Raw genomic sequence first — 17,081 nt, forward strand, 5'->3', positions numbered from 1 at the left:
TGAACAAGTAGAGCGTCGCTATCTAAAAAGTATAAGTATATATACTCTTTTGATCCCGTGAGGGGAAATTCGGTCTCTGCATTTAACCCAATCCGTGAATTAGTGAAACACACACGGCACACAGTGAACACACAGTGAGGTGAAGCACACACTAATCCCGGCGCAGTGAGCTGCCTGCTACAATGGCGGCGCTCGGGGAGCAGTGAGGGGTTAGGTGCCTTGCTTAAGGGCACTTCAGCCGCAGCCCACTGGTCGGGGCTCGAACCGGCAACCCTCCGGTTACAAGGCCAGAGTGCTAACCAGTGGGCCACGGCAACCCTCCGGTTACAAGGCCAGAGTGCTGACCAGTGGGCCACGGCTGCCCCTCTCTGTCACACTGTCTGCTCACACTATGTCATTCCCTTTAAGAAGGAGCGCAACATCAAACAGTGCATTGGTCAAAAAACATAAGAACAACCTTTTTGAACAATGTGCCTGGCGTCTGGTGAATATTAAGCCATTAAGATAGAAATTTTGGACTGACCACACTCTAAACATATTTGAACCATCCACTTCAGACCGTGCTAACCAGTGGGCTACGGCTGCCCGTAAAACGCAGCTTCCTTTGCCCTTTTACTCTTTGTGGCCCATATGTTTGTGTCCAGTGGAGTGACCAGGATTGCATACACCTCTCCGGAACCATGAGTGACGTGCTAAAAGTCATAACCTGAACAGTGCATTCAGTTTTAATCAACTGCTCAGATATTCTAATGCAAATCCCCTTGTCTCAATTGGATGTTGTTTATCTGAGCGCCTGAAACGTGTGATAGCACCTGTGCGCTATGAGAGTGGGGGCTGTGCATATTTACCTGACAGTTTACACACAGAGTCCATAGCATTGGATTCGGTAACATAAGGACACGTCTGAGAAATGCTTTATTCATGAGCTCTATGTGTTAATGGTGATGGCAGGCATATTATTCACACACACACTCATACACACACACACACACACACACACACACACACACACACACACACACACACACACACACACACGCACACACACACACACTCATACACACACACACACATACACACACATACACCCACACACACACACACACACACACACACACACACACACACACACACACACACACAGAGTTAGCCTCACTAATTGCATGCATTGAGAGACAAGCGGGAGCGCAGGTCAATTCACCCGCATCTGTCAAGCTTTCATAGAGACCTGCAATTAGCAAAGCATGTTATAAATTCTATGCCATGAAGATTGAAAGACATGGAGGGATGGACTTCTGAACTTTTGTTCTGTCAGAAACGGATCTGCCTTATAGCATTGTGTCCATGTATCAAACAAACCCTCCTGGTAATTGATGATTTAATGTATGAGCCATTGGTACAGTATAACACTGTATATCAGGCCTATAGAGTTTGCCAGTATGGCTTTGTCCATTAACAAACCAGAGATGGCTGAGAGAGAGAGAGAGAGAGAAAGAGAGAGAGAGAGAAAGAAAGAGAGAGAGGAGTTACTTCTGATCAGGTTTGAACCTGGGTCTCTGGCGTAATAATCATTCCACTCTGACCACATCACCCAAGATCCAGTCAAAACACAAACCCACACACTCAGCTGCTGTGTCCAGTCCTGACATATCACATTATACATTGAAACACACAAACACACACACACACACACACAAACACACACATAGACATACGGGCATGGATGTTCTTCTAAAGTTGTCATGGTCACTCCGTCAGTGACGCGAGTGTTGAAAGTTCATGCGGCGAATGTCTGATAAGAGCCACAGAGATTTCATTAATGACCTCCTCCTGTGTCTGTGTGTGTGGGTGCATGTGTCTGTGTGTGTGTGTGTATCCTCAGTCCGCAGTCTTGTAAATGTCAGGGTGAGATGAATAAAAGTTCAGATAGCGGCTGACTCGACATGAAGTGACCCCACAGATAGGTCACTAGCGCCAACGCCTCTGCTGTCCTGATGCGTCAATCGAAACGTCTGGCTAGATGGTGTGGGGGTTGTTGCAGGGGTGGAGATGGTGTTGGAGTTCATGGCAGTGGTGGCACGGGTGCTGCTATTGTGTTTGTTTGTTTGTTTGTTTATTTATTTATTTATTTTTGTTTTGTATGTTTGTTTTTGTTTGGTCATTCATTCATTCATTCATTAAAAATGATTTATGTTGATTCATATATCTATCTTTATATGTTCATTTGGTGGGAATAGTTGTGGTGCTGATCTATCTACAGTATGTATGTATGTATGTATCTATCTATCTATCTATCCATCTATCCATCTATCTATCTATCTCTCTATCTATCTATCTATCTAGATAGAGATGTTTTCCATGAACATGACCCTTGTCCACTGCACGTGTGCATGCTCCACAGATGTGAATTGCTCCAGAGAGCACTGGTGCAAATGTTAACCACTCTCATATAGACCCCAAGAACATGACTGAAGATGGCACCCAGCCATTAGCTCAGATGGAGATCAAATACAAATCAAAGACAAATCACCCCGATGACGTGGCTAGCAGACACCCGTACGGTTCATGAGCAGGGCATAAAATCTCTGGTGCTGGAATTTATGGCTCGTTCAGCAGTGACTCCCACCCTCTTCCTCTGTCTCTCACTTGCGCATTCTCTCTCTCTCTCTCTCTCTCTCTCTCTCTCCTCTCTCTCTCCTCTCTCTCTCTCTCTCCTCTCTCTCTCTCTCTCTCTCTCTCTCTCTCTCTCTCTTATGGTCTCTTGCTCTCATTCCTCTGCTTGTCCATCTGTTCCAGTTGAGTCCTCCTGCTCCTGAGCTTTACTGATTGTGCTGTGTGGCTCTTCTCCCCCCCCCCCCCCCCCCCCCCCCCCCACCCCCCCACAGAGTCGGATCCGCCGCATGTGGAACGACACAGTCAGGAAGCAGTCCGAGTCCTCTTTCATCACGGGCGACATCAACAGCTCCGCTTCGCTCAACCGAGGTAAGCCTCGTCACAACGACCCCCTATGTTCCCCTTCACTGCCTCCTCCTCTTCCTCCTCATCCCCTCCTCCTCCTCCTCCTCTTTTTCTTTCTTCTCCTCCTCTTTGTCTTTCTCTTCCTCCTCTTTTTTTTTATCTCTCATAATCCCAGCCCACCAGTTTGCCCCCACTGTTCGTCTCTCTCCACGGCGACTGCACGCGGTAGTGCCGCCAGTTTGCGGGAGCAGAAACAAGACCTCTGTCTGAGTTTCCCACCACTCGATTAGGCTGTTATCTCCACGGCGATGCTCCCTGGACACCCCCACATCTATTTTGGATACTTTCCAAATTATATCGTATCACTCCTACCCCCCTACATTCTCACTGCTTCTTCTTCTCTCTCTCTCTCTCTCTCTCTCTCTCTCTCTCTCTCTCTCTCTCTCTCTCTCTCTTCTCTCCTCTTCTCTCTCTCTCTCTCTCTCTCTCTCTCTCTCTCTCTCTCTCTATCTATCTTTCTCTCTCCATTCTGCAGACAGGACTATTTGTCTCTCTTTTGTCTTTCTTGTACCACTTTGTGAGATCTCAGGGGGAAGAAGTGCACTTTGACAAGAGGAAGTGCACTTCTGAGAAGGAGGAAATGGAGGAGTGTGAGCAATTTGGAACATAGCTGTTACATTTGGCAGACAAAAAACATCACGGCAAGGAACAAAGCACCACCATGTCTGTGAAACATGCTAGCATTGGTCCAGAGAGTTAAAGGAACCAGGAAGGGGTGTGAACAAAGTTATTATACTGTAGGCAAGTCTCACCACTTGGCGGCCATCTTGGTAAGGGCTTCGAGCAGTTATATTGGACAGTTATTTCGGAAGATTATGTCAATCATGCCATTTCCAACAATGTGGTTGGTTACTTACATTACAGGAAGATGCGGGGTATGTGTAGATAACTGCCATAGTGGCGGTACAGACATAACTACATTTCTGCAGAGGATTTTTTGAGTGCTGTGTCTCTGCATTATAAAGTCTCTGCTGTGGGCCAGTTTTGGCCCTCATCAGGCCCAGTTCTGGGGTCTAACCCCTTTCCAAGTGCCCTCCGTTATCAGCAGTTGAACCATATCCCCCTATGCAGTTTACAGCCAGCAACCAATCATGAAGACTGTGATGTCCATGAACAGCAACTCTGCAATTAAAAACATAACAAGCCCCGAGACTTCTCAGAAGAGGGTGGCAGGAAAAAAGGTCTCACTCTTTAACAAGATAATTGGGTCACAGATTCAGACCTGTAAAAATGCTGATTAGGGAAGTTATATGCGGAAGAATGTAATTAAATTAGGTTTGGGGCCAATTAAAGCAAATTGAATTAAGGATATAGCCCAGAAGATGTGGTTGTTTGTTAAACAAGCTCCCTAGAGCAGACTCAATAGCCTATTTTCAGGAGGCGTTCTCTCTGGATGGTCTAAGTTGAGAGCTCGTTGCAGACAATAGCTGGTTGTTGCAACTGAAAATGAATCGATCTTTGGCCTTCACACAACTGCTTCCTGTAACATATGTTTTCTTCAGGAAGATTTGTTGGTCAGATGGTCAAATGAATAGAATCTTATCTGTAAACACAATATACATGTACTGTACCATAACCTATAACTCAGGCTAACAGCATTCAGTGTTAAATTGTAACCCTCTATTAGAATGTTTAAATTACACACTTATTTCTCAAAGCCAGCAAGCATTATTGACCAACCCCGAGTATCCAGAGTATCTAGAGTATCCAGAATATCCAAAGTATCTAGAGCAGGGGTGTCCAAACTTTTTGACTCAAGGGCCACATTGGGTTTTGAAAATATATAATGTTTTGTATCATGTAAAGTACAAAGTAATTTTGTTGTAGAAAATGTATTTCTTAAGAAATACTGTTCATTTTATGTTGTTTAATTCATTTATAAATGGTGCACTGTCACTTTAAGACTCTTTTGCCAGCTCCACTAGCCTGCGGCTAGTGCTGTACCTATGGCTCACAGTTTATAAATGGTTAGTAGTGGGAACTACTGTTGCCATCGCGATTTCCTTTTAAAAGTTTCTTATAAAAAGGAGATATCAATTATCAACAATAACAAACCAGTCGCACTCTCTCCCTCTCATGTACGCTCAAATGCGTTCCCAATTAAATGGAGTAGCATTACGTAGTTACAGTAGATCAGCTGCAATGAAGATACTATGTATCTTGATGTAACAAGCTTTTTGACATTGACATGGTAAACGCTCTCTAAGAAGAGTGTAAAGCAGTTTGCAGTAGCCTAAAGTTAATCACAACGTCGTCTATGCTGGAAAAAAATAGCGAGCGGCCTATGATAACCTAATAAATTAAATGCACGGCAGGCCGGATTAAAGTGCGTGGCGGGCCAGTTCTATGATTAACTAATAAATGCTTGACGGGCCGAATTAAAGTGCGTGGTGGGCCGCGGGCCGTAGTTTGGACACCCCTGATCCGGAGTATCCAGAGCCAGCATCAAGTCAACACCAAGCACCCAGAATTTCATTAGTGGAGAAAATGCTTTACACACACTGGAAATGGGAAACAGATGTATTACCACTACATCAAAGGTTTTTTTCCCCCTTTTCAATGGCCTTTTGAGGGACTGTGAATGTATTTGGTGTGTGTGCGTGTTTCCCTCAACGTGCACCTTACCATGGCGACACCCCCTTCCCCTCCCTCCCTGTTGCATATTCATGCGCGGGTGACACCAGAGGCTCGTCGGTGGCAGGTTGAGTCGACGGCAGAGATCCTCTCTCCACTCTTCGCCACTCTCTAAATCTGCAGACCGCCCAGGCTCAGGGCCGACACTAATGCGCCGTTACGATGACGGATTGACGCGGCGGCGCCCGAGGAAGTGTCGAGATCTCAATAATTAGGCACTCAGCGCAAGGCGTCCAAGGAGCCGCACAACAGCTCTTGACATACACACACACTCTCTCTCACACACACACACACACGCACACACAAAGAAATAAATAATAGAGAGAGAAAAAGGGGGGGGGGGGGGGGGCATGGGGAGGTGGGTGCATTCGCCAGTTCGGACTTCGCTCATTGACAGCCCATCTTTCACTCCTCTCAGCGAGAGCTGTCACATTTAAGAGAAGGGAGGAGGGGAAACGCTAGAAAATGAATGGGGAACATTAAGGTTGATGAGAGTGAGAGTAGATGTAACGGCTGACCACGGAGGAGCCCATCCGGTCTCAGCCTGGCCCTCATTTGGCCCTAAATCGGCCGAGATTGGAGCCAAATCCGGGACTCCTGCTTCGGGACTGGTGTCTTAAAATTTTGTCCACAGAGAATGCTGTCAATGGTCTGTATCAGGAGCAAAAGCGGTTCTAAAGTTCTAAAGTTCTATAAATTCTAAAGTGTACACATTTCGACTGAGACGAGACAAGAGTGCAGGACAAGTTTTCTGGACACGGCCCTGGCCATGATCTTGTTCTGATCCGGCATTTAATGGGCACCCCATGTGGGCCGACTCCAACTGGTCTCCCAGCATCTTAAATCCATATATAGTGAATCAATATTGCGGACAAAAGTAGCAATGTCTTGAAGATTGCACAAATGGCTGAGACTGAAGTGCAGTCTACCTGGATGTGACCAGGGCCTGCATCCAGTCCAGGAGGACTCCTCTCTGGCCCGAGTGGGTCTCTTGAATGGGTCCACTGCCAATGGTGGTCTATATCTTGGGAGATATGAGAGCGGCGGGCGACATTCTGAAGTGTACCCTCTCGACCTCATAATCAGCGGTGTGCCACAGCCAGGCTGACACAAGTGTCCTCGTGTTTCTTTTTCGATGCCTCCTCTTCCTCTCAGCGTTCTGTGAGAGTGAGTCCGCCCAGGAGACGAAGCGCAACCACCTTAAAAGCCTTGTTCAGCCACTGAGGAGAGGCATCCTCCAAAACGCAGTTGTGATGTGAGATTTTCTAAGCACTCGATCTGATGCGCTCAGCTCTCCTGCCCTTTTCAACTCGGACTGCGGCATCGAAGGCTGCTGCACCAGCACATTCGAGAGAGTCCCGTCTGTCTCTCCTGAAGGAAGGAAAGAAACCCCACAATCATCCCGATAGCGCAGCATGTTTAATGTATCTCTGCATATGCAATTATTACAAAGAAATCAGCAGAGCCTTCGCTTTGGAAGCCAGCCAGACACTTTTTTCCCCCCTCCCTCAAATAGACAGCGCTCACTGAAGAGTCTGGATTCATTTATTTGTTTCAATGAAACTGTTTAACATTTCAAAAGCGGTTTTGATATTTTCAGAGGTGTGTAATTAGTCGACTAAAATCAACAACACGGGAAAAAATAACATTCTGATTATCCACAAAGCAATGTGGAAAAAAAAAAAAGATGAAATGAATGAATATAAAACAATACCTTAATGAATACATGCATCCATATTAATATCAACATCAAACACAGCATTATTGAGAATTATGGAAGGGCTAGTTTAATTTGGGAAGGTCAAGGCACATTGGTAAGCTAAATTGAAGTTCTTTCTGGTGTTATTCTGTGTGGAAAAAATTATTTAAAAAAACGATAATTAGAAATGTAAACAATGACACAACATCTCTAAACAGGAACCAAGTCTCTTATCTCACTTGTACTCAAACTCAAGGAAGCTACCTCTGGATAATATTTGAAATTACATATTTTTTTGACTTTTTTCAAGTCATAAGCCTTTAAAATGCCACTGTCTAAGATGGAACTATAGCAGGACTATCTTAAGTGTGCCCAACAGATCAGTACAGCAGACTGTTGGTGAATGTTGCAGTGTGTGAACTCTGCTTTCACCGACCTGCTTTGTGCGTTTGTGCTCTCTCTGGCTAATCTAGGGAGGTGGAAGGACGACTCCACAAAGCATGAACGCGAGCACAGACGAACTGAGAGACCAGCAGCAGTGTTTAGAAATAGAGAGAGATTGAGAGGAATAAAAAGAGAGAGAGAGAGAGTGACGTTGCTTCAGCATTGTGCTTTTTATCTGGTAGCTTGTTTTTGTGTCTGTCTTTTTTGTTAATTTCCTCTCTAAATGTGAGAGATTCAGAGCAGAATAGAACAGTGTGGTGGCTGAAGCTAATTGCCCATCCCCAGCTTGGATGAAAGATATCCTCCAAAGGTATTTACTGACTCTGCCATTACACACACACACACACACACACACACACACACACACAGCGAGATAAGAACTTTCCAACAATTATATTATTCTAGCTTTACACAAGATGTTCATAACAGTTATAAATCCTCCTTTTCCCAGGTACAATTACATGAGAAACAAATAACACACACACACACAAATATTACATGATAGTTTCATTAAAGCCGTTATACAATACCCCTTCCCATGCCCACGCTCTCTGTAATAATACCTAATGCACAAATAGCCGTAGTCATAATTGCTACTACTTTCCGGTAATTTGGTGAGAGATGATGAAGCTTTATGAAAAACCCAGCGTACCCCACACCACCTCCATCCCATCATAATCCCTTCTTTCCATCCTCCTCTCTCTTATTTGCTTTCTAGCCTATTGGCCTAGTTTAGCATAATTCAGTGGATGAGGGTTAGACCAGTTAGCCTATAGCTAACCTGTAGCTAAAAGGGAACTATAGGCTAACTGGTCTAATCCACTTCCAGTGAATTATGCTAAGCTAGGCTAACAGTGACTGGGTTATTGCATGCACAGAGAATAGAGTAAGTAACTCTAACTTGGATAGATGGGAAAACAAAACTGATTTCTCAAAAGGTTGTCATATTCCTTTAAGAAACAGTCAGCAGCCTCTCTTTCGAATATCTGTTATAACTCTTCTAAAAGCCTCTTCAAAATACAGTTTCAAGGATTTATAAGGGTTTTAAAAAATTTGCAGACCAACAAGAAATACACCTATAGGTTGATGAATAATTCATCAATCTTTGAAGGCTCTTTGATAAAGGGTTTAGCATTCTCAGACACTGTGCCTGAACTTAAGATTTGAATATGGATCATGATGTAAAACGGCATTAAGCGTTTTTGATAACTTAAACAGCGTTAAGCGTTTTTGATAACTTAAACAGCGTTAAGGACAAGGATGGCTAGGCGCGTGCCCCCACACACACACACATACACACAATCATACAAACACACATACACACATGCACACACACACACACACACACACACATTCATACAAACACACATACAAACAAATACACACACACACACACACACACGAGGATGGCTAGGCGCGTACCCCCCCCCCCACACACACACACACACACACACACACACACACACACAATCATACAAACAAACACACACATGCACACACACACACACACACACACACACACACACACACACACACACAATCATACAAACAAACACACACATGCACACACACACACACACACACACACACACACACACACACACACACACACACACACACACACACAATCATACAAACAAACACACACACACACACACACACACACACACACACAATCATACAAACAAACACACACATGCACACACACACACACAGGTACATTCTCAACAAACAGCCTTGGCCCTTCTCTGCTTTCTTCTTGACTCAATTAAAAAAGAGAAAACAATCAAACTGAAAGCTTTAAAAGCATCTCTGCATAATCTGTGTCCTCCTGTCATCCTCCACAGTTACCAAAAAACAGAACACACACACACACACACACACAAATATTTTTGTCTCTCTTGATGCACCGTCCTCCAAAGTGTCTTTGTCTGCATCATAAACAAAAGCCTCCATCTCTCTCTCACACACACACACACACACACACACACACACACACACACATACCCCTGGCGCTGTTTATACTTAGCGGTGACACCTGCTCGTCTTGGCACAGTCCAAGGTGTGTTTGTCTCCGCACCTGCCTGTGGCAGCGTGCAGCACACCTGAGCAAAGAGATAGAGAGATGGAGAGAGAGAGAGAGAGAGAGAGATGGAGAGAGGTGAACAATAGGACAAGGCCTCTCCTCGCCTCTCGCCTCCTCCGACACGTTCCCCTCCGTTCCTGTGCCTGACTGCCCAACCATGAGAAGAGCAGGAAGGATGCGATCTGTGACAGGGGAAGCGTGACGCTACATGACAAGCCCCCCGCCCACCCCCCGTCCCTGTCCCTGTCCCGTTCTGTCCTATCCTCCTCCTGAAGGCTCTGTGAACCCTGTCTGGCTGGCGCCGTGTTGTGTCCTTGCCATGCATGCAGGTGCTGGACGTCAGGTCGCGCCGAGGCTTGCTGCTGTGTCTGTCCTTCCTCCTGCTCCTTGCTGTCTGCTCTCCTCCTCTCACCTGCATACTGTAGCTTATCTTTCTGTATGCACATCTTTCTCTCGGTCTCTCTCTCTCTCTCTCTCTGTCTCTCTCTCTCTCTCGCTTCCCTTTCCTCTCTCATTTCTATATATCTCTCTTTCTTTCTTTCTCTCTCCTCCTGTCTTCCTCTCTCTCTCTCTCCATCTCTCTCTCATTTCTATCTATCTCTCCTTTCTATCTCTCTTTCTCTCCTGTCTCCCTCTGTCTATCTACTGTATCTATGCAGTATCTATCTATCTATCTCTATCTATCTATCTTTTTACCTTTCTCTCTCTCTCTCTCTCTCTCTCTCTCTCTTTCTATCTCTCTCTCTCCTTACCTTACCATTTTCTCTCTCACTCTGTTGTTGACTAATGCTGAACAACATTCCTGCTGAAAATGTCTGACAATATTTACTGCTGTCCTGTTCTGCAGCTTCCATCTGCCTGAATGATTTTCTTTCCATGTTTTTTTCTCTCTGTCTCTGTCCCTATGTCTGTTGGTGTGTGCGTGTGTGTGTGTGTGTGTGTGTGTGTGTGTGTGTGTGTGTGTGTGTGTGTGTGACTGACTGACTGACTGACTGACTGACTGTCTGTTTGTGTGTGCGTGTGTGCGTGTGTGTGTGTGTGTGTGGCTGCCTGCAGGTGCCATGGCTAACCATCTTATTACTAATGCACTGCTGCGGCCCCATGGCACTAACAATCCCTATAACACATTGCTTGGGGAGTCGGCCATCTATAACAACCCGTCGGTCAGCATGTACAACGCGCAAGGTGTGGCAGCCTTCTCTTCCTGCTTCTTCATGTCTGTCATGTCCTGAGATGGGTGTTTCATTTGGCATTTGCTTGCTTTATTGTTGTTTATTTTCTTTGTTTGTTCATTTCTTTTCATTTTTGTTTGTTTGTTTATTTTTCTTGTATGATTGAGACACTGGCTGGTTAATAAATATAAAAGTCATTTCTTTAGCCGTCCATTCAACTCCATCGTATGAGTTGCATTGTGGCCACAAGTCAAGGCATACACAGTCATCAAGATCTATACCAGATCCTTTATCATGTTTGTTAACTTTGGTCAAGCAACAAAAAACATATTTATTACTGTGATGTCTGGACTTGGTGGCCAAATACACACTGCAGATATTGGCTACTATACTGCTTGGAGCTTATAAAGTGGCATTTTGCGTGTGTTGTGTCTGTATCTAATTCCAAGTATCTCATTTTCCTGACATCCCTTTTGTAAATTCCTCAGAAGAATTGTCACTAAATGTGTAGCCCTTCTGAATGATGTGTATTGAACAGCACTTCTGATGTTTGATGTGTAGTGTTGGTGTACTTTACTGTTTATTAGGAAAGAAACCAAATGTGAGACCAATATATATGTGTGTGTGTGTGTGTGTGTGTGTGTGTGTGTGTGTGTGTGGCGACAGAGCACGTAGTCATGGTAACAAAGGAGGGTCACTCTGGAGTCTGTCTCAGAGCATCTCATGAATCTGTGAGCATGTGTTCCGCTACCTGTCACTGTGTGCTTACCACTCTTTCTTTCTTTCTCTCTTTCTCTCTTTCTCTTTCTCTTTTTTGTTCTTCTCTTCTCTTCTCTTCCCTTCCCATGCCGTCCCTTATAGAGCCCTACAGAGAGACAAGTATGGGAGTCAAACTAAACATTGCTTACCAAATGTAAATGACCTCAGCTTTCTTTTCACTCTGTGCCGCTATTAATCAAAGAAAAAAAAATAAAAGAAAAAATAAAACACAGAAATCACATAGCACTTTGCAAAGTGGATTAATTAAAGGATGCTATAAAGGCAATTCAGATTTGAAAATTAACAACCTTTACAGTCCAGTGTATTATATGCCACCAATTAGTTATTTTTTTACCATCAGCTGGATTGTAATACTATTAGTCTTTATTCACAATCACTTCCAAAAGAAAACTGGAGAAATTAAATCACTGTTTCTGAGAGACACTAAATTGGAACATTGCATTTAATTGCTGTTGATAAATGTCACACATCAAGAAGCTACATTGGAAGGTTCAAGGTTCAAAGCAATTGAACAAAATCAGTTTATCAAATTACCTTGATTATGTTTAACGTGCAGAAGTATTATCCAGAGAGTCCTTGAAATGTATTTTTGTCCTTCTTCTTCTGGAGGATTTCTAAATTGCCTGTCCTCCTACTTTTGCAAATTAATTCACAAATTGGCATTTAGCTTTGTGCCATCACATTTTCAGAGGATAATTGTTATGCGGAGGTGTTCTTGATGAAGCATCTTGAAATTGTTGTGCTGTATTATGGCAAAATGCCAAATAATTGTGCCTTCACTGCAACAATTACTTTTGATGAGTGAAGACAGGCACATGTGTTCAAGGGAATACAATGTGTGGGTCACGCACTCGGGAGCGTCAGGAAAGTAGGTGCTCTAACCGGCACACTTCATCTGCATGAGAGAGAACAGAAAGTCTACTTTTTGTTAGTGTTGTTATTCCAAATATGTCAGTCCTTTTGGCAACAAACTTTACACACACACAAACACACACACACACACACACACACACACACACACGTATGTATGACCCTTGTGAAATGGTACTCCAATTGACATCTCCATTTTGGCCTGTCAAATTAGTCTCTAAATTGCCCAAAACATTTCTTGAGATAATGACAACGTAACTGGGACTCTTACTGGTATACACAGCTGAAACATTGGTGTTATGTATGTGTGTGTATGTGTGCGTATGCGCGTGTGTGTGTGTCTGTGTTGCCAGTTGCATGCACCCATATTGCAGCCACGCCTCTGCACGCAGTTGGGTTCATATATAATATCTATATGAACTTGTTCATGAATGTAATTTATTTAATGCATGATATACATTGCATTTTCAAATTGAGTGTTCTCTATTTGTTGTCATATTTTTTTGTTCTGTTTTGGCTATGGCATCACTTTGCATCGCATGTCTTTTTTGCCCTCATGACCCCACGCTCATCATGTGTACTTGTGTTGCGCAGGTAAGTGTGGAAAGCTTGAAGTGTGCAGAGGCCAGTTTGTAGCCGCAGCCTCACATTTGAGGGAAACCAGTCGACATACAGCTGTACAAATCAAACCCTCATGAGGGGAGTCCCCCCAATCCCCCACCCCATACCCCCCTTTCCAGTGACTGAAGAGAGAGTGCCTTTTTTGATGCATTGTAGGCTTAATTGTTACTAATGAGGGTCTCGTTAAGCCGATTTTAATTAGCTGGCAGACACAAGTGCATCCCTCTGATCTGTCTGAGAGATAAACTCACCCTCTGTTTCCTCATCCCCATCCACTCCTCCATGCTCTTCCACCCCTCCACCCCTTCCTCCCTTCTTCCCTCCTCTCCTTTCCATTCCACTCCCTCCCTCTCTTCCTCCCTCCATCTTCTCTCGTCCTTTTCTCGCAGAGGGTCTCCTGAACAATGCCCGGGATACAAGTGTTATGGATACTCTACCGCTGAATGGTAACCACGGCAACAGCTACAGCCTAGCCAGCGCCGAGTACATGAGCGACTGCGTGCAGATCATCGACCGCGGCGGCTACGGCGGCCACAAGGAGACCACCCTGGAGAAGAAGATCCTCAAGGAGCTCACGTCCAACTACATCCCCACGTACCTGAACAACCACAACCACGCGCACACCCACGAGCGGTCCAGCTCGGGCTCCGAGCACGGACGCAACCTCATGAACAAGATGGTCAACAACGTCAGCAACGGGGGCAAGGACACGCTGGGGCTGGGGCTGGGCAGCCTCGGGAGCCTGGGGCTGGGCAGCGGCGGAGGCAGCCTGGACCTGGGCGACTCGTCCTCGGCGTACAATCACCACCACCACGACGACGACGGCAGCGGCACCATCGGCGGCGGTCTGGAGCTGATCCGGGAGGAGTCGCACGCGCCCCTGCTGCCGCCCCGCATCACGCCCACGGACAACCACACCCTGCACCACCTCCACAGCCTCCAGCAGCAGCACCACCACCACCTCCACCCGCACCCCTTCTCGTCGTCCTCCGGCTCTTGCGCCGGACGCCGGCTGCCCCAGGAGACCAGCGAGAGCTTCTTCCCGCTGCTGGGCGGCGAGCAGACCCAGGGCGACACGCCGTCGCCGCAGAGGGACTCGCTGTACACCAGCATGCCCGAGCTCGCCGACGGGGACACCGCGGTCAGCAAGGAGCCGCTCGGGGGAGACGAACACGGGAAGGGTTGCGGAGGCAGCGGTGGAGGAGGAGTGGACCCGATCGACGACGTCTACTACAAGAGCATGCCCAACCTCGGCTCCCGGAACCACCTCCACCAGCTCAGCTCCTACTACCAGCTAGGGCGGGGCAGCAGTGATGGATTCATCGTGCCGCCCAATAAGGAAGACCCCTCCCCGGAGGACCCGCCTCCTGAGGCATCCCATCTGGTCACCAGCCTATAGGAGGCGATCGCCTGACAAAAACGCCACGCACACCTATCCGATGCCACCTGGTCCCCTTCAGTGCCCCGTACCTGGTCACTTACATTGGCTCCATCTTCTTCTTCATGGTCAGTCGTCGGCTGTTGTAGATGATCTCTTTGGTTTGTTCCTTAACTGTTTTTTTTTTTTCTCCCGATTTTTGTGTATTTTTCAGGAACAACAGCAACAATGGCAAAAACATATACACAAACACACACAAACAAACAAATGGACGAAAAACATGGACGCCAATATGATTGAAAGGTTGTGGTGAATCTTTGTTCTGATGGCGAAAAAAGAACTCAACAATGTGCATTTTAGGAGGCAAAATGAGGAGGCAAAACGTTTGATTGGACTAACTTGTCTCCTCTTCGCTCTTGAGAACTATACCTGACCAGGTCGGAATTTCAAACTGCATCTTGTAACTTAACGTTCCAAAGGAATTGCAAACCATCTGAAAACAATTGCGCAACTTGCTGAGTGTGTAGAATAAACAACAACAACGACAACAATTAAATCAAACAAACAAGCGTGACAAGAAAAAACTATTTTATTATACTTCTGTATCCATATTTGCTTTTTAAAAAAACCTGTCTTTTCTTCCTATCTGGTGAAACACAGCACATTTTGCTGCAGTGTCCGTGCAAATCAAGCAAAAATGACAAAAAAAATCACAAAAACTTTGAACAGTTTCGCAAAGGACATCTTTATCAATATGCCCTAGAGCATATTTTTTGTTGTTTTTTCCTTTTTTTGCTGTATTAATAACAATTATTAAAAGAGGGAAAAAAACTAATACCAGAGAATTATAAGATATTTCTATGTAAATGTACAGAAATTAGCATTGCACATAGTATGCTTTTTTGTTCCACCAGAAATCTTTGTCCCTGTAAATGTTGTGAAAAGATGCTAATTTTCGTCCCTTTCTGTTGTGATGGTCTTGCAGGTTTTATTGAAGCGCTTGGAGCGCTGTTCCTTTATTTAGCTTTTTTTATCCACCTTCCTTTCGATTCTGCCTTTCACAGTTCACTAGCAAAGACTTAAGCAACAGAAATCGAAAAACCATGGAAACAAACTCATGGCTTACTTAGCAGTTATCATTTTCAGTATTATAATCACTGATGTTTTGTTTCAATCATTTTTCATACTGTTTTACCGTTGTTGTTTTTTCTTTTAGTATTATTTTTTATTTTCCTCTGTGTAGATAAAACTTGTTGAAAGAGAAAGGGATGTGGTTTTAGCTAACTGTTCAAAAGATCAGATGTTTTTTTGCCTAAATTCTTTGAGGGTTCAAAGTTTGAAGATTAAATGTCATACGAAAGCACGAGGTGACAGATGAGAGATCCTTGATTAATGCTGAGTAACCAATTTAATTCCTCCAATTGAATAACACAGAGGGCAAAGTTTCATGTCTTAACATGACATGAGATGACTAGCTGGACATGTCTCACGTTCTCTCCCCAGTAGAGAAAACATATTTATTTATTTGTTAAGAAAATGAACAAAAGTGTTCAGGAAGATGCAGAACAGCAGTGGCGTTTTTTTTTTTGTTTTTTTTTTTGTTTTTAATCTTTTCATTTTATTTATTCATTTCTGTTCTCCTGTTGGTTTTCAAGTTGATTGACCTCATAACTAATATCTGTTGTAACGGTGAAACTTGTTTGCCAACAAATAAATTACCGATTAAGATTTACCACGTAGCCATTGCTAAGGGCTTCTGTTGTCTGTGTAACTTGTTACCAGTTGAGCATCAAGTGCATTAGTCCATTACCTTAAGCTTGCAATCAGGCTTTGTATTGTGGTTGGGGGGGGGGGATAGCCAACTCGAGATCAATGGTTAGATGCAAATGATTATACACTCTGTAGATGATGCTGATGTCTTCACAGATGTTTGTGGCAACATTTCAATTGATACGGATAAAGAGCTAATAAAAGGACTATGAGTTTTTTTTTCCTGTTCGGCTGAGGGCAAATGTTTGTGATGATGTGTGGTCAATGATTTTCCTCTGAATCCTGAATGGCACCAGTTTTACATTCAGGTAGTGGTCAGATAGAGGTCAGGTAGTGTAAGGTCAGATAGTCCTGGCTCTAGTTTTCCACAAACCATTTGTCTTTATGTCAACATATGTTATAGACATGTCGAAAAAAGTGTGCACTTTTTAGTCCAAATAGACAGTCGTATCATTGCGAACGGCTAGGTAGGATACACACACACACACACACACACACACACACACACACACACACACACACACACACAAACACAAGAATTAGACATTAGCTGTGGATGAAGCTCTTGACCTTTTCTGTTTTTGTCCCATTGTAGTCACCCACCAAGTC

At 44.5% G+C, this 17,081-nt stretch overlaps 1 protein-coding gene across 1 annotated transcript in view; it reads left to right on the plus strand.

Annotated features, from left to right (window-relative positions):
* The window catches only part of LOC121690325 (adhesion G protein-coupled receptor L3-like), a 118,495-nt gene extending 101,816 nt beyond the window's left edge, over window positions 1-16,679 (plus strand). Inside the window, exons 11-14 of the mRNA XM_042070810.1 lie at window positions 2,886-2,982; window positions 10,938-11,066; window positions 11,915-11,932; window positions 13,714-16,679. Coding sequence (XP_041926744.1) covers window positions 2,886-2,982; window positions 10,938-11,066; window positions 11,915-11,932; window positions 13,714-14,723 — 1,254 coding nt within the window. The 3' untranslated portion in view covers window positions 14,724-16,679. The remainder of the gene's footprint in view (window positions 1-2,885; window positions 2,983-10,937; window positions 11,067-11,914; window positions 11,933-13,713) is intronic.
* The last annotated feature ends 402 nt before the right edge of the window (window positions 16,680-17,081 follow it).

This window comes from Alosa sapidissima, chromosome 18 (assembly GCF_018492685.1).
Source record: "Alosa sapidissima isolate fAloSap1 chromosome 18, fAloSap1.pri, whole genome shotgun sequence".
NCBI classification, from domain to species: domain Eukaryota; kingdom Metazoa; phylum Chordata; class Actinopteri; order Clupeiformes; family Clupeidae; genus Alosa; species Alosa sapidissima.